At 38.3% G+C, this 25,692-nt stretch overlaps 1 protein-coding gene across 1 annotated transcript in view; it reads left to right on the top strand.

The window, feature by feature from the left end:
- LOC126101319 (RIMS-binding protein 2-like) overlaps positions 1–25,692 on the top strand; it is a 63,066-nt gene that overhangs the window by 21,474 nt on the left and 15,900 nt on the right. Inside the window, exon 3 of the mRNA XM_049911993.1 lies at positions 16,834–16,979. Coding sequence (XP_049767950.1) covers positions 16,834–16,979 — 146 coding nt within the window. The remainder of the gene's footprint in view (positions 1–16,833; positions 16,980–25,692) is intronic.

Below are 25,692 nucleotides of genomic sequence, written 5' to 3'. Positions count from 1 at the left end.
GGACATGAATGGATACAGGTGATCAGACAGGATGCTTTCTTACATGTCACCTTTCAGTGTCATATTTAGACGTATCAGGGGTCCCATATCACTCCAGCTGCATACATCCCACACCATTATAGAACCTCCACCAGCTTGAACAGTCCCCTTGCTGACATGCAGGGTCCATGAATTAATGAGGTTGTCTCTGTAACTGTACACATCCATCCGCTCGATACTACACATCCATCCACTCGATACAATCTGAAATGAGACTTGTCTGACCAGGAAACATGTTTCCAGTGATCAACAGTCCAATTTGAACACTGACAACCCCAGGCAAGGCGTAAAGCTTTGTGTCATGCAGTCATCAAGAGTACACAAGTAGGCCTTCAGCTATGAAAGCCCATATCAATGATGTTTCATTGAATGGTTCACATGCTGACACTTGTTGATGGCCCAGCATTGAAATCTGCAGCAATTTGTGGAAGGGTTGCACTTCTGTCATGTTGAACAATTCTCTTCATTGTCATTGGCCCCAATCTAGTAGGACCTTTTTCCAACCGCAGCGATGTCAGAGATTTGATGTTTTACCAGATTCCTGATATTCATGGTATACCCTTGAAATGGTTGTATTGAAAACCCCTACTTCATCGCTACCTCGGAGATGCCATGTCCCATCACTTGTGTGCTGAATGTAACACCACATTCAGATTCACTTAAATATTGATAACCTGCCATTGTAACATCATTAACCAATCTAACAACTGTGACAGATACTTGTTGTGTTATTTAGGCATTGCCAACTGCAGCGCCATATTCTGCCTGTTTATACATCTCGGTATTTGAATACACATGCCTATACCAGGATTTCTGTAGCACTTCAGTATATTAGAGTAATAGTGAAACAACTGTCACTAAATATCAACTACAGTATGAGATTTATTTCTAACCTCTACTAAATGAATGTCAGAATGCACTACAACTGATTATTGTCTCTACATCAATGTTAAACATAATCATTTACAAATAGACAGCAACAGAAACAACAATATTACATGGAAGACAGAACTGTAAAACATATGTAAAATCATATTACTCATAAGTAACTCAGATAAAATATGACAAATGTACCAAAATTTATCATATTATTCATAAGTAACTCAGATGAAATGCAACAAATATATCAAAATTTATAAAATTTCCTATTACAGCTAGCTTGTTAATGGCTGTACAAGGTATTCCAAAAAGGACTTTACAACTTTAAAAATTCATATAAATTTAGTGATAGAAGACATAGAGCTGGTTCTTTTAATTTTCTTTTAATATATATATTTAAAAAAAACTAAAGGTGTTGTGTGTGGCTTCTATTGGTTTTCCTGACTCACTGGAAGTCAGTTTCTTCCCAAACTTGCTGTAGCATTACAGTTGTAATTTGATCAGTGGCAATGTAAATTCTTGCTTTTAAGTTCATGTAGAGAAGCCGGTACAGGAGGTGCAAATCCTCATTAAAAAATCTAGTGGTGTCAGGTCCGGGGAATGTGGGGGCCCTGCAATTGGCACATCACAGCCAATCCATTGACCTGGAAAGCAGTCACTGAGAAAATCTCAGACATCAGACAGATATTGGGGTGGTGCACCATCTTGCATGAAGTAAACATTTCATTCTAGGTTGTTCTCATCAGTCTGTGGTATCAAGAATTACTGTAACCTATTCAGGTACATTATCCCGTTGATGCTTCTCTCTCAGAAAAAAGGTGCCATACACTTTGTTCTTGCTCAATGCCCAAAAATCACTAAGTTTAGGGCTATCATGAACATGTAATGTTTGATGTGGATTTTCACTGCCCCCAATCCAACAGTTATGTGTGTTAACCATGACACTTAAGTGAAAAGTCGACTTGTCAGAAAAGATGATTTTTTCCTGCGAACAATTTTATCAGTGTCTTTTATTGCTTTTAGAGTTGTCAATTTATATGGTTTCAAATGTGAACGGTTTCCCAACACATGCCAAACAGTCATATGTGGGACTCGCAGTTCGCGAGATGCACGACGGGTCGATTTTGTATGGCTGTTGACAAAACATTATTTCACCCACTCAAAGATATCAGATGTGCTTGGATGACCTGATGATTTCCCAAGCACCCTGTTTCTACAAAATATTTATGCCACTCATGAATTTTAGGCTTTAGCATACTTGGTATTGAAATTACTCTGAAGTGTTGTCACTGACGTCGATTCTTCAGACTATAACACACAGTCAGGTCCAGTGAAGTCACCCATCTTTAATGGAACTGCTGCTAGAGCTCCTTATGGTGTGATTCAGCACTCACAAACTATGTGGGACAAAACTTTATGTATCTCCCTACAAACTGACTCTACAATCACCTCTGTAGGCACTATGAATTAATTCATATGAATTTTCAAAATTGTAAAGTCCTTTTTGAAACACCCTGTATTGCTCAAATAGGTCTATTGTTCAAGTAAAAACAATAATATTCATAGCAGCGTAACTGATTGTACAAATTTAGTATGCCCTTGAAAAACATTTATTACACAGCAGGCCCAGAGGATTACAGAAGCAAATATGTTCACTGATCTACTCGAATCACAAGCTGCTAATCTATGCTTTCAAATAGAATAACATCAACTGCTCTCCCTGCCAGTATAACCATCTGAAATTTATAAGTTAATGTAGCACATACATAAGCACATTTCTGGCATTGACGGTGTGCTGACAGACTCTGTTCATGCATCAGCAGCGTGTCGTGACCAATAGATTTTTCAGAACTGGCCAGGCACAGCTGAGAGCTTCAGACCTTCATCGACAACACCACTTTAGCATTTAAGTTGCAACAGGTCAACATTCCTGATGAGGAGGCTCAATTGTGTAATCACGTTTCACTGAGAAGAGCATGACCATTCTTACCAACTGCATTATGGCCGCAAATCATCAACAGTTTTGCAATCTGTGCTGCCCTGTAGCATACTCAACTTTTCACCTTGTGTCCCAACATTTCATCTGGCCAGGGATGGAGAGAGATTCCATAAGTGTTCACGGATATGCCCCAGTGTCAATGCTGTGAAGTGTCCCATCATCTTCACTTGCTCACCGGGGTTTTCCAGATGCAGCCTCTCATTTTTCTCATGTGCGCCTTGACATGGTAGGGCTGTTTCTCCATTGAATGGCCAGTGATATCTGCTCACAGTGACATTGTTTTACATGATGTCTGGAGGCAACACCAGTGGACAACATCACTGCAGAAACTTTAGCCTCTGCATTCACATCAACTTGGCTAGCGAGGTAAGGCTGCCTGCTAAACATAACTATGATCATGTCAGCAGTTTGAATCGGTTTGTTCAGCTAGCTGGCAAAGTTCTGTAGATACATGCATCACAAGACTACCAGCTACTTTCCTGCCAGTAATGGAATGATCAAAAGCTAGTATCATTCCCTGATGGCAGTGATAAAGTGTCACGGAATGTCCTGGACTTCTGCCCTCCCGATAGTTCTCAGTGGCCTATGAATGACACATAAGCAGGGCTTGGATTCCTTGGCTATGGAATTTTTATGTGGTAAAACATTGCATATTCCTGGACAATTTAATGTGGCCAGCTCACTCCACTCAGCAATCCAAGATCAATCAGAATTCCTTCAGTAAGTAAGAGAACGCATCACTCAAGTATGATGTCCACAGCCTACAGAAATTGAACACTGATCACTTGCATGCTCCAGGAGTTAGAAATCTGCATGCACTGATGCTCTGAATGGTCAGTGTCAAGCCACTACTGCAACTGCCATTGTCAGGCCCCTGCCATGTTGTATGAAAAAGCGTACAGTCACTGGACATCATAGTAAGCAGAAATCTCTGTGTATTTGCTTATTCCTTGCTGTGTAGTTGTATATGTTTTGTATGTTCTATGTTTTGTATTCTGTTCTTGATCCTGTCACTCTGGGTTATAATAGTAATTGCGTACTGACTTCCTGTTGAGTAGTCATACATTTGAGAGGGATTTGTTTCAGAATTTATGTTCCGATCAGACCTCAAAGATAGTAATAATTTTGAGAGACCCTGTTCAGCTTTTTCACAAAATGCAGTGATTGCAATAAAGTATTTTGCTCAAATAAACCTCCAGTCTCTGTCTATTCATGTTTTGCAAATGTCAGATAGCCTGATGGAATCATAGTTACATCTTCCAATTCAGTTTTTTTTTTTTTTTTTTTTTTTTTTTTTTTTTTTGTCTCTCCGAGCAGTTTACAACTTGTATCTCTCAGCAGCCCTTAGTCTTTGAATGTTCTTCATATTAAAAGTCTGTCTCAATGTCTTAAGTCATAACTGGTGACATACAATGATTGTAAGTTTTCATTTTCAAACTCATTGAACATTTACTCTTAAAATCCATATTTAGTGTGACTCGGTGTCATTTTTACTTTTATGTTTATTTATTTTCCTGACTTTGTCTTCAACTGTCCTAAATATCAAATTGCATCAACTGGTACCATGACTTTGTTGTTAATGTCCTGAGAATTATTCAACAATCTTGGAATGAACTTTAAATGGCATCCTGAAGTAACTGTGTCCATCTTCTTGCACCACTGAAACTCATGGGGAATCAGTACCAGATCCTGAGCAAATTGATGGTATGATTGAAGAAGCAGTCAATCTTGCCAAACAAATTTAGAAGTGGATGGTGACGATTTTCAAGATCTGCTAGATTCACACCATCAGGAGCTGACAATTGATGAGCTAATAAAAAATGCATGAGCAAGAGCAGAACATGAAACAACCTAATGCCTTAGACACAGCTCAATCAAAAGACAAAATGATGTTTGCAAACTTGACACAAGACCTCAGTCCCATTTAAAAAGTGTTAGAAATTTTAGGAAAAATATACTCCTATGAAATGTGCATTTCTGCTAAAAAATGGGGAGTAAAAAATTTATTAGCATGCTTAGAGGAAGTTTTGCATGAGGAGAAAAAGAAATTGACTCCTCAGATGACATTGTTTGATTTCATGAAGCCTTCTGCATCACAGTAATTTAGGTTTGCATGGTTGCAGTGCATATTACTGTACTGTAATGTAATTCATTGTATTGTTGAACATCTTATTAAATATTTTTCTTCTAAATTACATTGTTTTCTTTAGTCACTGGTCCCAACTGAAATAATTTATATGTATTTATATGCAAAATTGGAACCCAACTTAAGTGAATTTGCCTTACATCATTATCACTCGGTCCCAAGTTATTACTGCCCAAGTTATTACTGTATTACATTTGTATTCTAGTTTGAGGGCATTTTGTGTTTCTCATACATCTTACATACTATGTTATGTCATGGTGGGTTCTTCCAAGGACCTCAGTAATATAGCTACTCTGTGTACTTTTTCCATCATACTGCCTTCCCATCTGTGCTCAACATTGGCATGTCATCTGAACTCTTGATATTCTTAATGCTGCATTTCTTTTCTTCAAAGATTTCTGTAATTTTCTTGTACATGGCACTTATCTTTCCCATAATCATGTATGATTCTACAACTTTGCATTTTCTTTCTATCCATTCCTGTTTTGTCTATTTGCATTTCCTATTAATCTCTTTTTTGTGACATCGTATTGCCTTTTCCATGTGTCATTTGCTTCATTCTCCTATTGTCTTCTTTTGCCAGTTAAAGTCAATATCTGAAGTTCTGTCCAAGAATTTCCATCATGTTTTGTCCTTTTACTTAATTGAACCTCTGTAGCCTTCACTATTTTATTTTTCAGATCTCCCTGTTAATCTTCTTTTGTTTTTGTTTCATGTATTTCTGTCAGTCATTGCCTGATGCTCCCCTTGAAAATCTCAATAATGTCTGGTTCATTCAGCACACTGAGGTTCTGTTCTATTAATTTCCTAACTTTCTGCAGTTTCTTCACTTTTAATCTGTAGTTCGTAACCCATAAATTATGGTCAGAGTTCATATCAGCCTATGGAAACACACTGCAATTTGTAATCTGGAAAAACCTGTGCATTAAGAATATTTTATTATACACCAAAAAAAAAATCTTCATGCACAGGTTTTTCCAGATTTCAATTTGCAATATGTTTCCATGGTCTGATATGAACTCTGACCATAATTTATGGTTTATGAACTATAGATTGAAAATAAGAAACTGCAGAAAGTTAGGAAATTAATAAAACAGAACCTCAGTGTGCTGAATAAACCAGACATTATTAAGAGTTATTATATACAATTTCCCCTCCCCAATGAACCATGGACTTTGCTGTTGGTGGGGAGGCTTGCGTGCCTCAGCGATACAGATAGCCGTACTGTAGGTGCAACCAGAATGGAGGGGTATCTGATGAGAGGCCAGACAAATGGGTGGTTCCTGAAAAGAGGTAGCAGCCTTTTCAGTAGTTGCAGGGGCAACAGTCTGGATGATTGACTGTTTTGGCCATATAACACTAACCAAAATGGCCTTTCTGTGCTGGTACTGCAAACGGCTAAAAGCAAGGGTAAACTACAGCTGTGATTTATCCCAAGGGCATGCAGCTCTACTATATGGTTAAATGATAATGGTGTCCTCTTGGGTAAAATATTTCGGAGGTAAAATAGTCCCCCATTCGGATATCCAGGCGGGGACTACTCAGGAGGATGTTGTTATCAGGAGAAAGAAAACTGGCATTCTTCGGGTCAGAGCATGGAATGTCAGATCCCTTAATCGGGCAGGTGGGTTAGAAAATTTAAAAAGGGAAATGGATAGGTTAAAGTTAGATATAGTGGGAATTAGTGAAGTTCGGTGGCAGGAGGAACAAGACGGTTTGTCAGGTAAATACAGGGTTATAAATACAAAATCAAATAGGGGTAATGCAGGAGTAGGTTTAATAATGAATAAAAAAAATAAGAATTCGGGTAAGCTACTACAAACAGCATAGTAAACGCATTATTGTGGCCAAGATAGATACGAAGCCCACCCCTACCACAGTAGTACAAGTTTATATGTCGACTAGCTATGCAGGTGGCAAAGAGATTGATGAAATGTATGATGAGATAAAAGAAATTATTCAGATAGTGAAGGGAGATGAAAATTTAATAGTCATGGGTGACTGGAATTTGGTGGTAGGAAAAGGAAGAGAAGGAAACATAGTAGGTGATTGTGGAATGGGGGTAAAGAATGAAAGAGGAAGCCACATGGTAGAATTTTGTCAGAGCATAACATAATCATAGCTAACACTAGGTTCAAGAATCATGAAAGAAAATTGTATACTTGGAAGAAGCCCACAGATACTGGAAGGTATCAGATAGATTATATAATGGTAAGACAGAGATTTAGGAACCAGGTTTTAAATTGTAAGACATTTCCAGGGGCAGATGTGGACTTTGACCACAATCTATTGGTTATGAACTGTAGATGAAAACTGAAGAAACTGCAAAAAGGTGGGAATTTAAGGAGATGGGACCTGATAAACTGACAGAACCAGAGGTTGTAGAGAGTTTCAGGGAGAGCATTAGGGAAGCATTGACAAATACAGGGGGGAAGAAATACAGTAGAAAAAAAATGGGTAGCTGTGAGAGATGAAATAGTGAAGGCAGCAGAGGATCAAGTAGGTAAAAAGATGAGGGCTACTATAAATCCTTGGGTAACAGAAGAGATACTGAATTTAATTGATGAAAGGAGAAAATACAAAAATGCAGTAAATGAATCAGGCAATAAGGAATACAAATGTCTGAAAAATGAGATCGACAGATAGTGCGAAATGGCTAAGCAGGGATGGCTAGAGGACAAATGTAAGGATGTAGAGGCATATCACACTAGGGGTAAGATAGATATTGCCTACAGGAAAATTAAAGATACTTTTGGAGAAAAGAGAACCACTTGCATGAATATCAAGAGCTCAGATGGAAACCCAGTTCTAAGCAAAGAAGGGAAAGCAGAAAGGTGGAAGGAGTATATAGAGGGTCTATACAAGGTCAATGTTCTTGAGGACCATATTACGGAAATGGAAGAGGATATAGATGAAGATGAAATGGGAGATATGATACTGCGTGAAGAGTTTGACAGAGCCTTGGGAGAGCCTGCCCTGACAAAACTCTACCGTCTGGTGAGCAAGATGTATGAGACAGACGAAACATCCTCAGACTTACAGAAGAATATAATAATTCCAATCCCAAAGAAAGAAGGTGTTGACAGATGTGAAAATTACTGAACTATCGGTTTAATAAGCCACGGGTGCAAAATATTAACACGAATTCTTTATAGACGAATGGAAAAACTGGTAGAAGCTGACCTTGGGGAAGATGAGTTTGGATTCCGTAGAAATGTTGGAACACGTGAGGTGATACTGACCCTTCGACTTATCTTAGAAAATAGGTTAAGGAAAGGCAAACCTACGCCTCTAGCATTTGTAGACTTAGAGAAAGCTTTTGACAATGTTGACTTGATTATTCTGTTTCAAATTCTGAAGGTGGCAGGGGTAAAATACAGGGAACGATAGGGTATTTAAAATTTTCACAGAAAACAGATGGCAGTTATAAGAGTCAAGGGGCATGAAAGGGAAGCAGTGGTTGGGAATGAAGTGAGACAGGGTTGTAGCCTATCCCTGAAGTTATTCATTCTGTATATTGAGCAAGCAGTAAAGGAAACAAAAGAAAAATTCAGAGTAGGTATTAAAATCCATGAAGAAGAAATAAGAACTGAGATTTGGTGATGATATTGTAATTCTGTCAGAGACAGCACAGGACCTGAAAGAGCAGCTGAATGGAATGGACACTGTCTTGAAAGGAGGATATTAGATGAACATCAACAAAAGAAAAACGAGGAGAATGGAATGTAGTCGAATTAAATCAAGTGATGGTGAGGGAATTAGATTAGGAAACAAGATACTTAAAGTTGTAAACGAGTTTTGCTATTTGGGGAGCTAAATAACTAATGATGGTCAAACTAAAGAGGATATAAATTGTAGACTGCCAATGGCAAGTAAACCGTTTCTGAAGAAGAGAAATTTGTTAACATCGAGTATAGATTGAAGTGTCAGGAAGTTGTTTCTGAAAGTATTTGTATGGAGTGTAGCCATGTAGGGAAGTGAAATGTGGATGATAAATAGTTTAGACAAGAAAAGAATAGAAGCTTTCAAAATGTGGTGCTACATAAGAATGCTGAAGATTAGATGATTAGATGACATAACTAATGAGGAGGTATTGAACAGAATTGGGGAGAAGAGAAATAGACTAGAAGAAGGGATCGGTTCGTAGGACATATTCTAAGGCATCAAGGGATCACCAATTTAGTATTGGAGGGCATCGTGGAGTGTAAAAATCGTAGAGGGTGACCCAGAGGTGAATACACTAAGCGGATTCTGAAGGATGTAGGCTGCAGTAGTTACTGGGAGATGAAGAAGTATGCACAGGATAGAGTAGCATGGAATGCTGCATCAAACCAGTCTCTGGACTGAAGACCACCACAACAACAACAATTTACACCTAAAACTGCAAGCTATTTTTGTACAGTACCACTTCCTACATTAAAGTATTTGTCATACTGAGGAACTAGTCCTTGTAGAATTTTGCTTCTTGTGAGGTAAGTGATGCTTTGACACACCTTTACATTATTATTTTCAATCCACTGTAATCATAGCTTTTTATATCTTCACCAACCAGTGAAAAATCAGAGCTGCAAAAAGGATGATGAAATGATTCGAAGTTGATACAGTTAAGCAATGTTTGTGTGCCTGTGGCAGTATGTGACCTAGTGTTAATCTGCACAAAAGCTCAACATTGCATGCATTTTCTTCTGGACACCACTTCTGCACTTGGTTAGAGGTTCACAATAAATCTCAGAGTTCATTCTAGTGCATATTTACATAAAATAAACAAGGAGCTCCTTTCTGTCCCAAAAATTAATTTTGTGCTGAAAATGTTTGGTGTTTTCTCTCCATGTTTATGTTTGTAACCATGTTTCTGCCTCTGTCATAATGTGACTGAAAAATTTGTCTCCATTTTTACTATACCTCTTCAGAAACATTACTGCATCTCCCAAGTCTTTGTTTTGTAGACATGAGTCAAAAGCTTTGAGATCTATCATGCGCAAAATTTTTGATAATCAAATTATCAATCATATGTTCATATAATACTATCCATGATATCTGAGGGAAACTGACTAATGATTCTGTAATTGGGAACCAACAATTTTCTCCAATCCTCTCATTAACCTATTTAACAAGTTCATTTTCCCCAAAAATGGTGATCCACTTTGTTCTTCATCATGGACTTTTGTCCAACTTTTACTGAAACAAATGGCACAATTTCTTTGCAGTCCTATCATTCATAGTGTTCCCTCCATTAATTGCACAAAGTTCACTACGTAGCATACAAACTTCAGGTTTTTCACACATGGAAAACATATCGCAGTTGTTGTGATGTTCAGTCTGAAGAATGGTTTAATGCAACTATCCAGGCTTGGCTGTCCTTCATCTCTGCATAACTACCACAGCCGTCATCTATTTTAACCTGCTTACGGTGTTCAAGGCTTGGACTCTACAAATTTTTACACCCAACACTTCCCTCCAATATAAAATCGACAGATCCTTGATGCCTCACAATGTGTCCTATGGACTGATCCTTTATTTAAGACTCAACAAAATTACAGACACTGGCTGAAAGTGGGCACTGATTTAAATCAATAGGAAAGATTGAGAAAGGTACTCTATAGCATTGGTGCCTTTCTTTGCTTCCATTTATTGTGTCCCAAGCAACTGAAAAAAAGTACAGGTGGTTGTTATGAGAAGGGTAGAGGAACTGACCCACAAATGACAGAACAATAAGTTTAACATTGGTTTGCTGCAGAATTCTTGAACATATTGCATATATTAAATTTTGTGGAGACTGGAAAGCTTATGTTCACAAATCAGCTCAGTTTTAGCAAGTATTGCTCTTGCAAAACTCAACTGGCCCTTTTCTCATGTGATATCCTGTAAAGTAAGGATGAAGGGCAACAGGCTGATTCCATATTCCTAGATTTCCAAAAAGCATTTGACTTGGTGCTCGACTTGGTTCCCAGATGTATGAGTCGTCTTGTCCTCAATGGCGAGTGTTACTTAGAGACAAGGATATCATCAGGAAGTGTGTTAGGACCACTGTTATTTTCTACATACATAAATGATCTGACAGATAGGGTGAATAACAGTCTGCAGCTCTTTGCTGGTGATGGTGTGCTCTATGGGAATGACTGTCGAAGGATATGTGATTACTGAGACAGAATTTTTAGGTGGTTGATTAATGGCAGCTGGCTCTAAATACAGAAAAGTGTAAAATATTCAGATGACTAGGGAGAAACAATCTCATAATGTTTGATTACAGCATTAGTAGTGTGCTGCTTGACATAGGCATAACACTGCAAAGTGATATGAAATGGAATGAGCACGTAAGGATTGTAGTAAGGAAGTCTAGTGGCTGACTTTGATGTATTGGGAGAATTTGGGAAGTGTGATTCATCTGTAAAGGAGACCACATGCAGAACGCAGGAGATGTTTCATGAACTCAAATGGGAATCCCTGGAGGGAAGGCAACATTCTCATTGAAGAACACTATTGAGAAAGTTTAGAGAACTGGCATTTGAAGCTGACTGCAGAATGTTACCAATGTATGTTTCATGTAAATACCACAAATGTGAGGTAAGAGAAACTAGAGTTCATACAGAGGTGTACAGATGGTCGTTTTTCCCTTGCTCTTTTTGAGCGTAACAGGAAAGGAAACAACTAGTAATCGTACAATCTATCTTCTGACACACAACATATGATGCCTTCCAGAGTATGTATGTAGATATAGTTGTAGATGTAGATATAACTGTTCTGAAAGATGTGTGTTTAGTTCATGCTTTAGAGTTATATCTCACATAGTTTCCTTGAGATGTTCCTTAATAGTTTTTCCTTCAGAGTTTTCTTCAAATATTCATCTGACAACTTGCTTTTCATATTTTTATGTCCTTCTATCTACTGTTTCATCTTTATCTTTTCCACCTGCTTTACCAACTTCTTTTCTTTCATCTGTGTCAGAGACAAGTTTAAAAATGTTAGCAGTGAACAAAATACTGCTCCCATAATTTATGTAATTAAAATGAACAGGACAATCATCAGGTGGCCAATAGACCTATATCCAAAAATAATAAATTGTTTCTAAACATGAAATTCCAAATAAAAAAACGAAGCAGATACGGAAATGAAATAGTCAAATAGAGAAACATAACAGCTTGCATTATTTTACCTTGCTCCACTCTCATGACTCCTCACCCTACCAATATAAGTTTGCAAAGATACCATTATAGAGGTTTAATAGAGAAACAATTATTTGTCCTCCTCTCCCATGCATGTAACATGGCCCCACCATCTAAGCCTGTTCGCCCTGACTGCTACATCTATAGAGTTCATTCCCAGATTTTCTTTGATTTCCTCATTGTGGACATCCTCCTGCCATTGTTCCCATCTACTACTACCTGCAATCATCCTAGCTACTTTCATATCTGTAACTTCAACCTTATTGATAAGGTAACGTGAATCCACCCAGCTTTTGCTCCCATACAACAGAGTTGGTTGAAAGATTGAACGGTGCACAGATAACTTAGTCTTCGTACTGACTTTCTTCTTGCAGAAGGGAGTAGATTGTAGCTGAGCGCTCACTGCATTAGCTTTGCTACACCTTACTTCCAGGTCTTTCACTATGTTGCCATCCTGTGAGTATATGCATCCTAAGTACTTGAAACCGTCTACCTATTCTAACTTTGTTCCTCCTATTTGGCACTCAATCCGCTTATATCTCTTTCCCACTGACGTTACTTAAATTTTGGAGATGCTAGTCATCATACCATATAGTCCTTACATTTCTGATCTAGCTCTGAAATATTACTTTGCAAATTTTCAACTGAATCTGCCACCACAACTAAGTCATCCGCATATGCAAGACTGCTTATTTTGTGTTCACATATCTTAATCTCACCCAGCCAGTCTATTGTTTTCAACATATGATCCATAAATAATATGAACAACAGTGGAGAGAGGTTGCAGCCTTGTCTTACCCCTGAAACTACTCTGAACCATGAAATCAATTTACCGTCAACTCTAACTGCTGCCTGACTATCTATTTATAGACCTTTAATTGCTTGCAAAAGTTTGCCTCCTATTCCATAATCTCGTAGAACAGACAATAACTTCCTCCTAGGAACCCAGTGATATGCCTTTTCTAGATCTATAAAGCATAGATACAATTCCTGGTTCCACTCGTAACACTTCTCCATTATTAGCCGTAAGCTAAAGATCTGGTCCTGACAACCTCTAAGAGGCCTAAACCCACACTGATTTTCATCCAATTTGTCCTCAACTAATACTCGCACTTTCCTTTCGACAATACCTGAGAAGATTTTACCCACAATGCTGATTAAAGAGATACCTCTGTAGTTGTTACAATCTTTTCTGTTTCCATGTTTAAAGATTGGTGTGATTACTGCTTTCGCCCAGTCAGATGGAACCTGTCTCGACTCCCACGTCTTTCAATTATCCTGTGTAGCTATTTAAGTCCTAACATTCCACTGTATTAGATGAGTTCCGACTTAATTTCATCCACCCCAGCCTATTTTTTGCACTGCAATCTATTGACCATTTTCTCCTCTTCCTCAAATGTAATCCTATTTCCATCATCATTCCTATCCCATTGTACATCGAAATCTGAAACATTACTGATCATATTTTCATCTACATTGAGCAACTCTTCAAAATATTCCTTCCATCTGTCCAAGCCATCAGCAGGATTCACCAGCAGTTTTCCTGACCTGTGCAAAATACTTGTCATGTCCTTCTTACCTCCCTTTCAAAGATTGATAATTACACTCCAGAATGGTTTTTCAGCAGCTTGACCCAAAGTTACAACCTGTTTCCAAAGTCTTCTCAATATTTGTTCTTGGATGCTGCACTTATTTGTTTGGCTTTGTTTCTTTCTTCAACATAACTTTCTATGTCTACCTGAGTTCTAGTATGTAGCCATTTTTGATACGCCTTCTTTTTCCTTTTACAGGCTGCGTTGACTGTGTCATTCCACCAAGCTGTTTACTTCATCCTACCTTGACACACTACTGTTCCAAGACATTCATTAGCCACTTCTGGTACTGTGTTCCTGTACCTTGTCCATTCCTTTTCCAATGACTATAATTGACTACATTCAACTAACTGGTACCTTTCTGTGATCACTATTATGTACTTGTGCCTGATTTCCTTATCCTGAAGTTTCTCCACTCTTATCCTCCTACATATGGACCTGACCTTCTGCACTTTTGGCCTCACAATACCAATTTCACTGCAGATTAAATAGTGATCAGTGTCATCAAAGAATCCCCTGAATACATGTGTGTCCCTCACAGCCTTCCTGAATTCCTGATCTGTTATTATATAGTCAATGACAGATTTGGTTCCCCTGCCTTCCCAGGTATACCGGTGAATGTTCTTATGTTTAAAAAAGGAGTTTGTAATTACTAAGCCCATAATGGCACAGAAATCCAAAAGTTGTTTCCTGTTCCTGTTGGCCTCCATATCCTCTCCAAATTTACCCATCCTGGCATTAAAATCACCCATGAGCAGAACACTGTCATTGTCCTTTACTCTAACAGCTATGTCACTGAATGTGTCATAAAAACTATCCACCTTATCTTGATCTGTCCCTTCACAATGTGAATATACTGACACAATCCTAATTTTCCTGCTAGACACTGTCAAATCTATCCACATCAGTCATTTGCTTGCATACCTTAATGCAACTAGGCTGGATTCCATTTCTTTCCTGATGTAAAGCCCTGCACCCCATTGTGCTATTCCTGCTTTGACTCCTGACAGGTACCTTGTATTCTCCCACTTCCTCTTCTTTCTTACCCCTTACCTGAATGTCACTAACAGCTAAAATGTCCAACCCCATCTTACTTGCAGCCTCTGGCAGCTCCCCATCTTATTACCATTCGTTTGCCAAGTTGTATCTTAGGAGTCCCTGGTTTGTCAATTAGAGGTGGGACTCCGTCACCTCCAAAGGTCTGAGGCATTTTGCTCTGATTGTTGCCAGCATCATATTTAAAGTACCAGGGAAGCAGGTTGCCAGCCTTACTTGCCCCGGGTCCCATTGAGTTTTACTCCTAATGCTTGAGGGACTAACTGGTGAATTTGGTAGTCTTTGCCGTCTGAGCACAAAGGTGACCATGACTCAACATATGTCTGAGATGCCCAGCCTTATTCCAAAGTAACTGGTATCCCAACTGTCAGGACCACTTACTTGGCCACTCATACGTTGCCCGTGGTTCATGAACTAGGACACAACAACAGGAACCCACACCATGAACCACTTATAATTATTGAAAAATGAAAAAAATTGTCAGAAAAATTACAAAAGCTCTTCTAGAAGCCTGGACAGTTGTTATTTCTTATATAATTATTTCTTTTTCTGGTAAGTATGATGTTGTGCTATGTCTTCAGTTTTTAATATCTGTAAAAGGGCTAGAAATGCTATGGAATACACAAGCAGACCCACTGTTACAATCAGCCGAAAAAGAGCAAGATAAACTCACAGAGAAGGAAGTGTTATACTTCAGTATCCAGAACCATATGCTTTTGGTAATGAACAGCAGAATACTGGTGATGCACACCAAGTCAAAGGTGTTATCATCTGGCAAAAAAGGATACGAAAAAATGTGTGCTTACACACTAGTTAACCTAAATGTTCCTAAGGACAAAGACACACACCTATGCCCGAAGGAGGACTCGAACCTTCGCCAGGACCAGCCACACAGTCCATGACTGCAGCACCTTAGACCGCTCGGCTAATCCCGTGCGGCAAAAAAGGATACACAGTAACATGATCAGAAATTTATGGAAAGAACGCTGTTTACTAGATGAAGACATTTCTTCATTACTATCTCATATGTATAAAGATTGGTTGGAAAGTTATGTCACATTATTCATTTGACTTTAATTTAAAAAATAAATATAAATGTAGGCAACATATAGTCAATTTTTTAAAACAATTATTGGCTTTTCCTTATAATATCTGGCCTTTTCAGCAGCTTTTATAGGCCTTGGAAGAAGGGAATGTTTTACTGTACAGTAAATATCTATTATCAAGTAATAGCCTCTGATGATGATGAATCAAATAGCAATTAATCTGTGCTGCATGTTACATCAGCAAAACTTCCCATTGTTCATTTTCAGTATCAGCACTGGTTTTCAAACTCATGTTCAGTATTTCTTTGCCATGTGAAAGAACCAAAGTTTTTGATAGATTAAGTTGGTGAAGATATGTTTCAGGTTCCTTCGTGTTGCTGATGTATTGCACAGATCTGATTGTTTGCCTTTATCCTTGCATCAATTGCAATTTTTGACTGTTAGCTTCATTTCTGAGCAGCTATAAGTGTTTATGCAACAATTTAAGTACAAACGCAAACCTAAATGTGTTGATACACACCTCACCATTCCAAAAGAAACATTCATCTGCCTTTCAGGAATGCAAATAGGGATTTCACCTTCAGTGTTCAGGAATGCAATTACAGCTTCTTGTAAAATACAAACATCAATGTCAACCATTTTTTAAAACTGTAGTGCTGTTATCTGTTCATGGAACACCCTGATATTTGTAAACAACGTAGAAGAAAATTTGGCATCAATCTCAGTGTTACATTTGTTATATTGCTCCAGTGTTTTGTGAAATAAAGAAAAAGATGGTATTACTGTCTGGCCACCCCTAGTAGTTGTGTTGTAACATTTTGTTGTGCTGTGACTTTTTATGGTGTTGGACACTTTATTGCTTGACTTCATCCTTATGATTCAGTAGTGTAACTGTAACTGATTACTTTTGCAGGAGATCATGCCTTAATAGATGTAAATAAGCTGCTTGGATTAAACCCAAAGCAAGTGACTGTACGGACAAAATCCCGAGACAGCCAGTCAACTGACAGTGTTCCCACTCCCATACCCTCCAGTGCTCTGAAGGGCAAAACAGCAAAGGTACAAACATTGCATCCAGTTATCTTCCTATGGCATGCTAAGATATTTTCTGTAGTTTGAGTAATTGACAGGAGAAATAATGCCTGTGCTTAAAATTTTCTCATTAAGTTTCCATTATTCGTTCATTTCTAGTTAGTGAAACACTATTTATGTGCATTTATTTTGTATGTTTGTTATTGACTGCAGAATAATAACCTATGTTAGTAGACTGCCTACCTTTATTCTCCTCATAAACATTTTTTCTCAAAATGTTTAGTTACATTTATTTGTTTCCTGATACTTGTCAGTATGTGATTGCTTTATGTTTGACAGTGTATGAAGAATATGTAAATGGTTTTTTAATATTTATTTTTATTTTTACATTGGAATTAAAGAGCAACAGTCCCAAATAATTGCTGTTAATGAGATAGTGTTATATTTTGTTAATCACTGTGTTTGATGCAAAGTATGTCTCTGTTCACATATGAATTGAAATTAAAACATAGAGTTGTTAAAGCTGTAGGTGAGAATTCATTATGTGTGTTTTACAATAACTATGCTAAATTAAATGTATGTTGTCCAGCTAATCTTCTCCACTTGATAGATTAGAAGGTTGTTCCACCATCCCAAAAATCTCACCATTTTTTTTAAACTTGCTATGACTCTGCTTTCAGTCTGAAACTTATTTGGGAGAATAAGTGTTGTCCATTTCTGTACATAAGTTTATACCAGTAGTTGTGGTAGATATTTTAAAACTACATTCGAGGCAATGGGGAGAAAAATTGAGTTTGTTAAAAGACATCAATTTAAAAGCATTCCTTATGGGATAACTGTTGTAAGGGACCTACACTACAAATTAACAAGGACATTGTAATATTAAAGTATTGGAGCTCCAGGTAGCTCCTGTTTCGTCAGTGCTTCAGAATAAGGTTGATAGTATGTGTTATTTGATAATGAGTCAGAGAATTCTAGTAACCTACCCTGTGAACAATTATACAGTGCTTTTTATATACCGTAGTGTAATTTTTCTGGCTTAATGAAGCCAGAAGATGATGAAACTCATTGAAACATAGCAGTATCTCAACACTTTTGCATGTGAAAACCCAAGAGCTTTTTGTCTGCTGTATTGTAACTTTAATCGGCTAAATATTTTGGTGAAAGTACTGCTGAGACTCTGTAAATTCCACTGCATTTGCTCTCTTCTTGTTAGTAAACAAATGTATGAGAAGTTGTAGAAGAACAGATAAATGTGTATTTTTGTAATTGTAGTTCTCATTTCTCATTGTAAAGTTGGAATATGTGTTGTGAATCTGTTTAGTAGTATGTGGTGCTCTAGAAAGTAGAATGGTGCTTGTTACACCATAATTAAGTTAATGGTACAAATACACATTTGAAATACATATCTGTGTTGCTCAGGGAATTAGGCTACACCAATGTACCACATTACTAAATAACTACAAAAGAAAACCTCAGCAGAAAAGCCTGTAGCAACCACTTGAAGAATTATTTTGAAATCTAAGACAAATTATGGTGACATTTTCATATTTTTTTTTTATATCTTAGTTGCAGTTGGTTGCTGTTTTTAAATTGTAATGCTTTTCTATGTCTCTCAGAAAATAGGTAGTTGCTTGTTCAATGCAAAAGGCAAACAACCAGCCATCACAAAAAGTAAGGTTTATAAAATCACATGCCACAGGTGTCAGTCATGCTACATTGCCTGGACAGTAAGGTCAATCTGTACCAGGCTTAAAGAACTTCATAGAGGCTGCAAATTGAGGAAGCCTGATTCAGCCTTTTGCCTAACATTGCTTTAACAATAAACACAAATACATTATGGATGTACAAGTCTTACACGAAGAGGAAAAGGGGTCCAAACACAGCTAGTTTGAAATTTTTGAAATTAAAAAACAGGTGTGTACATCTCCACACTTATTATTAAACTAGCAAACCCATTTCAGTTATACACCTGTTTTAGATGATATCACAACTCAAGGATAGAAATGAAACTTTGGACCTCAGTCCATCAGTAGATAAAAAGGTCTTGGCTGATGCACAACTTTAGTCCTTGCCATGTTTAATCATGTTAGTGTAATTGCTGAATTGTTTTGTTCCTTATGTACTTTGTCAAATAATGGTAATTGAAGTAATTACACATTAAGCCAAGAATTGAAACATTAAGAAGTTAAGATGACTATCTTTGCATTATCATCAAGTGTATCTTTGCATTATCATCTTTGAGAATCAGTAACATACTTGAAAATAGGTTTAAAACCGGAAACTTAGGTTGTGCAGTAACAATAACAGAATTTGTGAAACAAGGGAGAAAATAGTGTTTGTTTAGGTAATTTACAATGTTTCACCAAGAACCCCCAGTTGATTCAATTAAAATCATTACAAGAGCATTATATTTGTAACTGAAATCGTGTTAAAAATATCCCTTAACTCACGAGGTGAGTTTTCTGTAATGACTATACTATGAGGTGTGGTCTCTGAGACCCCTATCTTTAAAGCAAGATTAAAGCTGTAAATCATTTGAAAATTTTATTTATGTTATGTAACATTTATGGTTACAACTATATAAGTGTTGTTTAAATACTCCTTGTTGATTTTATTGCACTAAATACAGCCAACTTTTTTTACTTTTCTTTAAATCAAGCAAAAATCACATACTTTTGTGAAGCTTATTCAATAGTACAAAAAACAGACTGTTAGAGAACTGAATCTTACATTCTGAAAAATTATACTATCTCTGTAGAAAATAAATTTTCACATAAAACTAATTTCCAGGGTTTGCACATAAAAACTGAACTCAATAGCCAGAGAAAGATTGGCTGCAAAATTAATATTTAGTTCTGAGATCTACATCTTTCTTTACCATCACTCAGAACACATGTAATTTTAACTAACACTGTGTATTTTGTTGGAGAAACAGAAAGGTCCTCATCACAACTGTCTTGAAGTTCTTCCTCTGAATGGTCCTCTTGTTCGCTGGCAGAACTGTCATCACTGGCTATTGAAACATCATTGTCTTCTTCATCTACTTCTTGTTCTATATCATTTACATGATTCTACATCCACTGACTAAAAATTTCATCAAACTTAAAATGTGTAAAATTGTTACATTCTTGCTAACATATTTCGTACTGAACTGATGAAAGCAGGTTCGTAGTGCACGAGGTGTGGTCTACAAGACCCCATCACATGTCAACAACAATCAATAATGCAACTGACAATATTAATTTGCACAGTTGGTGATTAAAAAAGGGCAGGTGGTGTATAAAAATGTTCCACAATAATTGACCTATGAGAACGACTTGGAAAATTCTGGTATGGTCTGAGAGACCACATCATGTGAGTTAAGGGATACAAAATGTGGGTAGGATGTTAAGAGACAGTCAGTCGTAAAGCTATATCTTGAGAACAGAACTGTGCAGAAGTATGTCATTATAAAATTTCTTATACAGTTTGACAACCAAAATTGTGAAAACTAGTCCAGAAGAAAAATGAAGTGGAATGAAATAAAAATGCATGTTAGTTGTGCTGTTGTACGAGGGTCGAATGAAAAGTAATGCCTCCACCTTCGTTAACTGGGTTTGCATGGGAACATTTTAATAAATCAAATGCAGAAATAACTCTTAGAATGTGATCTTTAATTACCAATATTCACTTTTCCACATGATCACGAGACAACTGGATACATTTCTGCCAATGATGAACAAGTTTTCTAAAGCCATTACAAAAGAAGTCAACACTCTGTTCCCACAACCACAGTCTCACAGTTCTCTCGTTGCCTTCACCAGAAGCATAATGATGTCCCAGCAGATCGTATTTCATTATTGGGAACAGATGGAAGTCAGACAGTGCTAAATCTGGACAGTATGGAGGATGCCGTATGGTGGTGAGATTCAGTCTCTGAAGTTCTGCTGTGGTGACATGTGAAGTGTGTGGTTTGGCATTTCACTCTGCATGAAATCATTTCCCTTTTCCTTTCGGATTCTTGTTAGCCGGCGTTTCAGAGTTTGCATCATTGTGATGTAATGCTCTGAATTTATTGTTGTTCCATGACCACAGAAACTGATGTGGATAACATCATCTGCATCCCAGAACACTTTGGCCAGGATTTTTCCAGCTCAGGGCTGTGTCTTGAATTTCTTTTTCTGGGACAAGTCTTTGTGTCGATATTCCATAGACTGATGTTTCATCTCCGGGTCGTAATGGTGTACCCACATTTCGTCTCCTGTCACAATTGAATGGAGAAAGGTGTCACCTTCATTCTCATAATGTGAGAAGAGTTCCTGGCAAATTTCAAGTCTGTGTGCTTTCATTTCAGGAGTCAGCATGCGAGGTACCCATCGTGCACAGATCTTCCAATAGCCAAGAAAAGCAATAATGTGATGCACACCTTCTTGTGAAATGCCGATTGTGCTTGCAGTTTCTGTCTGAGTGATATGACAATCATCCTGAATCAATCTGTAAACATCTTGCTTATGAAACTTGGTGGTTGCTTTTACAGGACATCCAACTCTGTTTCTCACACAGGTCAGATGTTCCTGCCTCAACATCTTCAAACTGACTTGCCCAATGAAGCAGAGTACTCATATCAACATAATCAGCATAAACTGGTTTCATTCTCTGATGGATCTCCTTTGAGGTGACACCTTCTGCTGTGAAGAATTCAATGACTGCACATTGCTTAAATCACATTGACTGACCGTCTGCGCAGGGTTCCATACTTTACACTGTAACAACACAACTGTTCAATGATAAGGCTTCCTGCTAACTGGAGCTGTAGAGAAGAGGGTATAGAAAAAGCCAGTACTTGCCACATACCAATTCTGTCAACTGTTGAAGAGTTGTAAAGGTGGAGGCATTACTTTTCAGTCAACCCTTGTACTTTTCTACTTCAGATGGCACTTAAGAGATGCAAGAAGTTTTTCTTTGTGAACTTAAGCTGTGCCTGAACAATTGTAATCACATTTATCATGTTTTCTGCTTATTCCATCACTTCTTGGTACAACAACATTATAATTATAAATGAAAACAACAGTATTGTGTGTGTTCTAATGTATTAATTTATTTCATTAGGCAGTTTTTGGCTTACAAGACCACCATCAGACTTTAACTCATGGTCATTGATAGGATGTGTGACTGCTGTGTATGGACACAGTAGGAACTGGCCACTGTTCGCGAACAGCTGAACGTGTTGATGGCCACGGTCAGCCGTCTTCAGGCTGCTGACTAGGAGTGTAGCGGCAGTGGGGAGTCTGGTGCATGGCGGGTTCGGCGGCATTCGCAGCGCACGAGGCGGAGGGTCAATGTGGAAGCTGGCTGTGTGGCATCGCCCGCTCTGCCTGTGAGTGGACATGTGGCCGCTCCTTCAGCAAGGTCTGAGCAGGCACACAGGGGGAGGGGTTTATTAGTTATTGGGAGCTCCAACGTTAGGCGGGTGATGGAGCCCCTTAGGGAAATAGCGGAAAGGTCGGGGAAGAAGGCCAGTGTTCACTCTGTCTGCTTGCCATGGGTCTCATCCGAGATGTGGAGGAGGCCCTGCCAGCAGCGATAGAGAGCACTGGGTGCACCCGACTGCAAATTGTTGTTCATGTCGGCACCAATGACTCCTGCCGTCTGGGTTCAGAGGTCATCCTCAGTTCGTACAGGTGGTCGGAATTGGTGAAGGCGGAAAGCCTCGCTCGTGGGGTGGAATCAGAGCTAACTATTTGTAGTATCGTTCCCAGAACCGATCGCGGTCCTCTGGTTTGGAGCCGAGTGGAAGGCTTAAACCAGAGGCTCAGACGATTCTGCGGAGATCTGGGGTGCAAATTTCTCGACCTCCGCTATCGGGTGGAGAAATGTAGGGTACCCCTGAATAGGTCAGGCGTGCACTACACGCCGGAAGTGGCTACAAGGGTAGCAGAGTACGCGTAGAGTGCACATGTGGATTTTTTGGTTAGAGAATTCCCTCCCTAGACCCGACAAGATGCCTCCTGAGACGCGGCAAGGTAGGAGTAGGCAAAATGCAACAGGAAATAACAATATTAATGTGCTAATAGTAAACTGCAGGAGCATCTATAGAAAGGTCCCAGAACTGCTCTCATTAATAAACAGTCACAACGCCCATATAGTACTAGGGACAGAAAGTTGGCTGAAACCAGACGTAAAGAGTAATGAAATCCTAAACTCAGATTGGAATGTATACCGCAGAGACAGGCTGGACAGTGAAGGGGGAGGCGTGTTTATAGCGATAAGAAGTGCAATAATATCGAAGGAAATTGACAGAGATCCGAAATGTGAAATAATCTGGGTGAAGGTCACGGTTAAAGCAGGCTCAGACATGTTAATTGGATGTCTCTATAGGCCCCCTGGCACAGCAGCTGTTGTGGCTGAGCACCTGAAGGATAATTTGGAAAATATTTTGAGTAGATTTCCCCACCATGTTATAGTTCTGGGTGGAGATTTTAATTTGCCGGATATAGACTGGGAGACTCAAACGTTCATAACGGGTGGCAGGGACAAAGAATCCAGTGAAATTTTTTTTTAAGTGCTTTATCTGAAAACTACCTTGAGCAGTTAAACAGAGAACCGACTCATGGCGATAACATATTAGACCTTCTGGTGACAAACAGACCTGAACTATTTGAAATAAGTTAACGCAGAACAGGGAATCAGCGATCATAAAGCAGTTACTGCATCAATGATTTCAGCTGTAAATAGAAATATTAAAAAAAGGTAGGAAGATTTTTCTGTTTAGCAAAAGTGACAAAAAGCAGATTACAGAGTACCCGATGGCTCAACATGGAAGTTTTGTCTCTAGTACAGATTGTGTTGAGGATCAGTGGACAAAGTTCAAAACCATCGTACAATATGCGTTAGATGAATATGTGCCAAGCAAGATCGAAAGAGATGGAAAAGAGCCACTGTGGTACAATAACCGAGTTAGAAAACTGCTGCGGAAGCAAAGGGAACTTCACAGCAAACATAAACATAGCCAAAGCCTTGCAGACAAGCAAAAATTATGTGAAGCGAAATGTAGTGTGAGGAGGGCTATACAAGAGGCATTCAATGAATTCGAAAGTAAAGTTCGATGTACTGGCTTGGCAGAAAATCCTAAGAAATTCTGGTCTTATTTCAAAGCGGTAGGTGGATCAAAACAAAATGTCCAGACTGAAGTGGTACTGAAACAGGATGACAGACTAAATGCTGAAATACTAAATGTCTTTTTCCAAAGCTGTTTCACAGAGGAAGACTGCACTGTAGTTCCCTCTCTAGATTGTCACACAGATGAGAAAATGGTAGATATCGAAATAGACGACAGAGGGATAGAGAAACAATTAAAATCGCTCAAAAGAGGAAAGGCCGCTGGACCTGATGGGATACCAGGGATGGCTAGAGGACAAAGCAGGGATCGCTAGAGGACAAATGTAAGGATGTAGAGGCGTATATCACTAGGGGGTAAGATAGAAACTGCCTACAGGAAAACTAAAGAGACCTTTGAAGATAAGAGAACCACTTGCATGAATATGAAGAGCTTAGATAGAAACCAAGTTCTAAGCAAAGAAGGGAAAGCAGCAAGGTGGAAGGACTATATAGAGGGTCTATACAAGGTCAATGTTCTTGAGGACAATATTATGGAAATGGAAGAGGATGTAGATGAAGATTACTTAGCCATTTTGCACTTCTTGTCGATCTCATTTTTGAGACATTTGTAGTCCATTTTGCCTGCTTCATGTACTGCATTTTTGTATTTTCTCCTTTCATCAATTAAATTCAGTATCTCTTCTGTTACCCAAGGATTTATAGTAGCCCTCATCTTTTTACCTACTTGATCCTCTGCATCCTTCACTATTTCATCTCTCAAAGCTATCTGTTCTTCTTCTCCTGTATCTCTTTCCCCCATTCTTGTCAATCGTTCCCTAATGCTCTCCTTGAAACTTTCTACAATGTCTGGTTCTGTAAATTTATCTAGGTCCCATCTCCTTAAATTGTCACCTTTTTGCAGTTTCTTCAGTTTTAATCTACAGTTCATGTCTGTCATCCTGTTTTATTGAATGCCTCTTGTATAGCCCTCCTCACACTACATTTCACTTCACATAATTTTTGCTTGTCTGCAAGGCTTTGGCTATGTTTATGTTTGCTGTGAAGTTCCCTTTGCTTCCGCAGCAGTTTTCTAACTCGGTTATTGTACCACAGTGGCTCTTTTCCATCTCTTTCGATCTTGCTTGGCACATATTCATCTAACGCATATTGTACGATGGTTTTGAACTTTGTCCACTGATCCTCAACACAATCTGTACTTGAGACAAAACTTCCAAACTATGTGTCGTATATCGGTGTAATTTTGCAGGTTCATTCAGTGGTACATGTTGGCACTGGCTGCAAAATGTTTTGCAAATCGAAATAGTAGTAAAGAAGTAATAGATTAAAATGGCATGCTGAATGCTGTAGCTTACTGCATGGATAGCAAAAATGTAGTAAATCATGAACATTTTCCTTTAATTATTTTGTGGAGGGATTCCTGACAAAAGGTTGCAAAAGGGTTTTAAATTACAAGTAAAGTTTCTTTTAAATTCCTAAGTATTTGTATTCTCATGGGCATCTAGAAATGAATATCTGGAATTCTACTACACCACAGATTCACCATTGCTGAGCACAACATTAAACACTATGCCTTTAGCAATTGCTATTCAACACAGGTTTGTTTGACTATCACACTGTTCATGGGAAATTAAATTATTCC

This window comes from Schistocerca cancellata, chromosome 9, assembly GCF_023864275.1.
Source record: "Schistocerca cancellata isolate TAMUIC-IGC-003103 chromosome 9, iqSchCanc2.1, whole genome shotgun sequence".
NCBI classification, from domain to species: Eukaryota; Metazoa; Arthropoda; class Insecta; order Orthoptera; family Acrididae; genus Schistocerca; species Schistocerca cancellata.
This window is presented reverse-complemented; position numbering and strand designations above follow the sequence as displayed.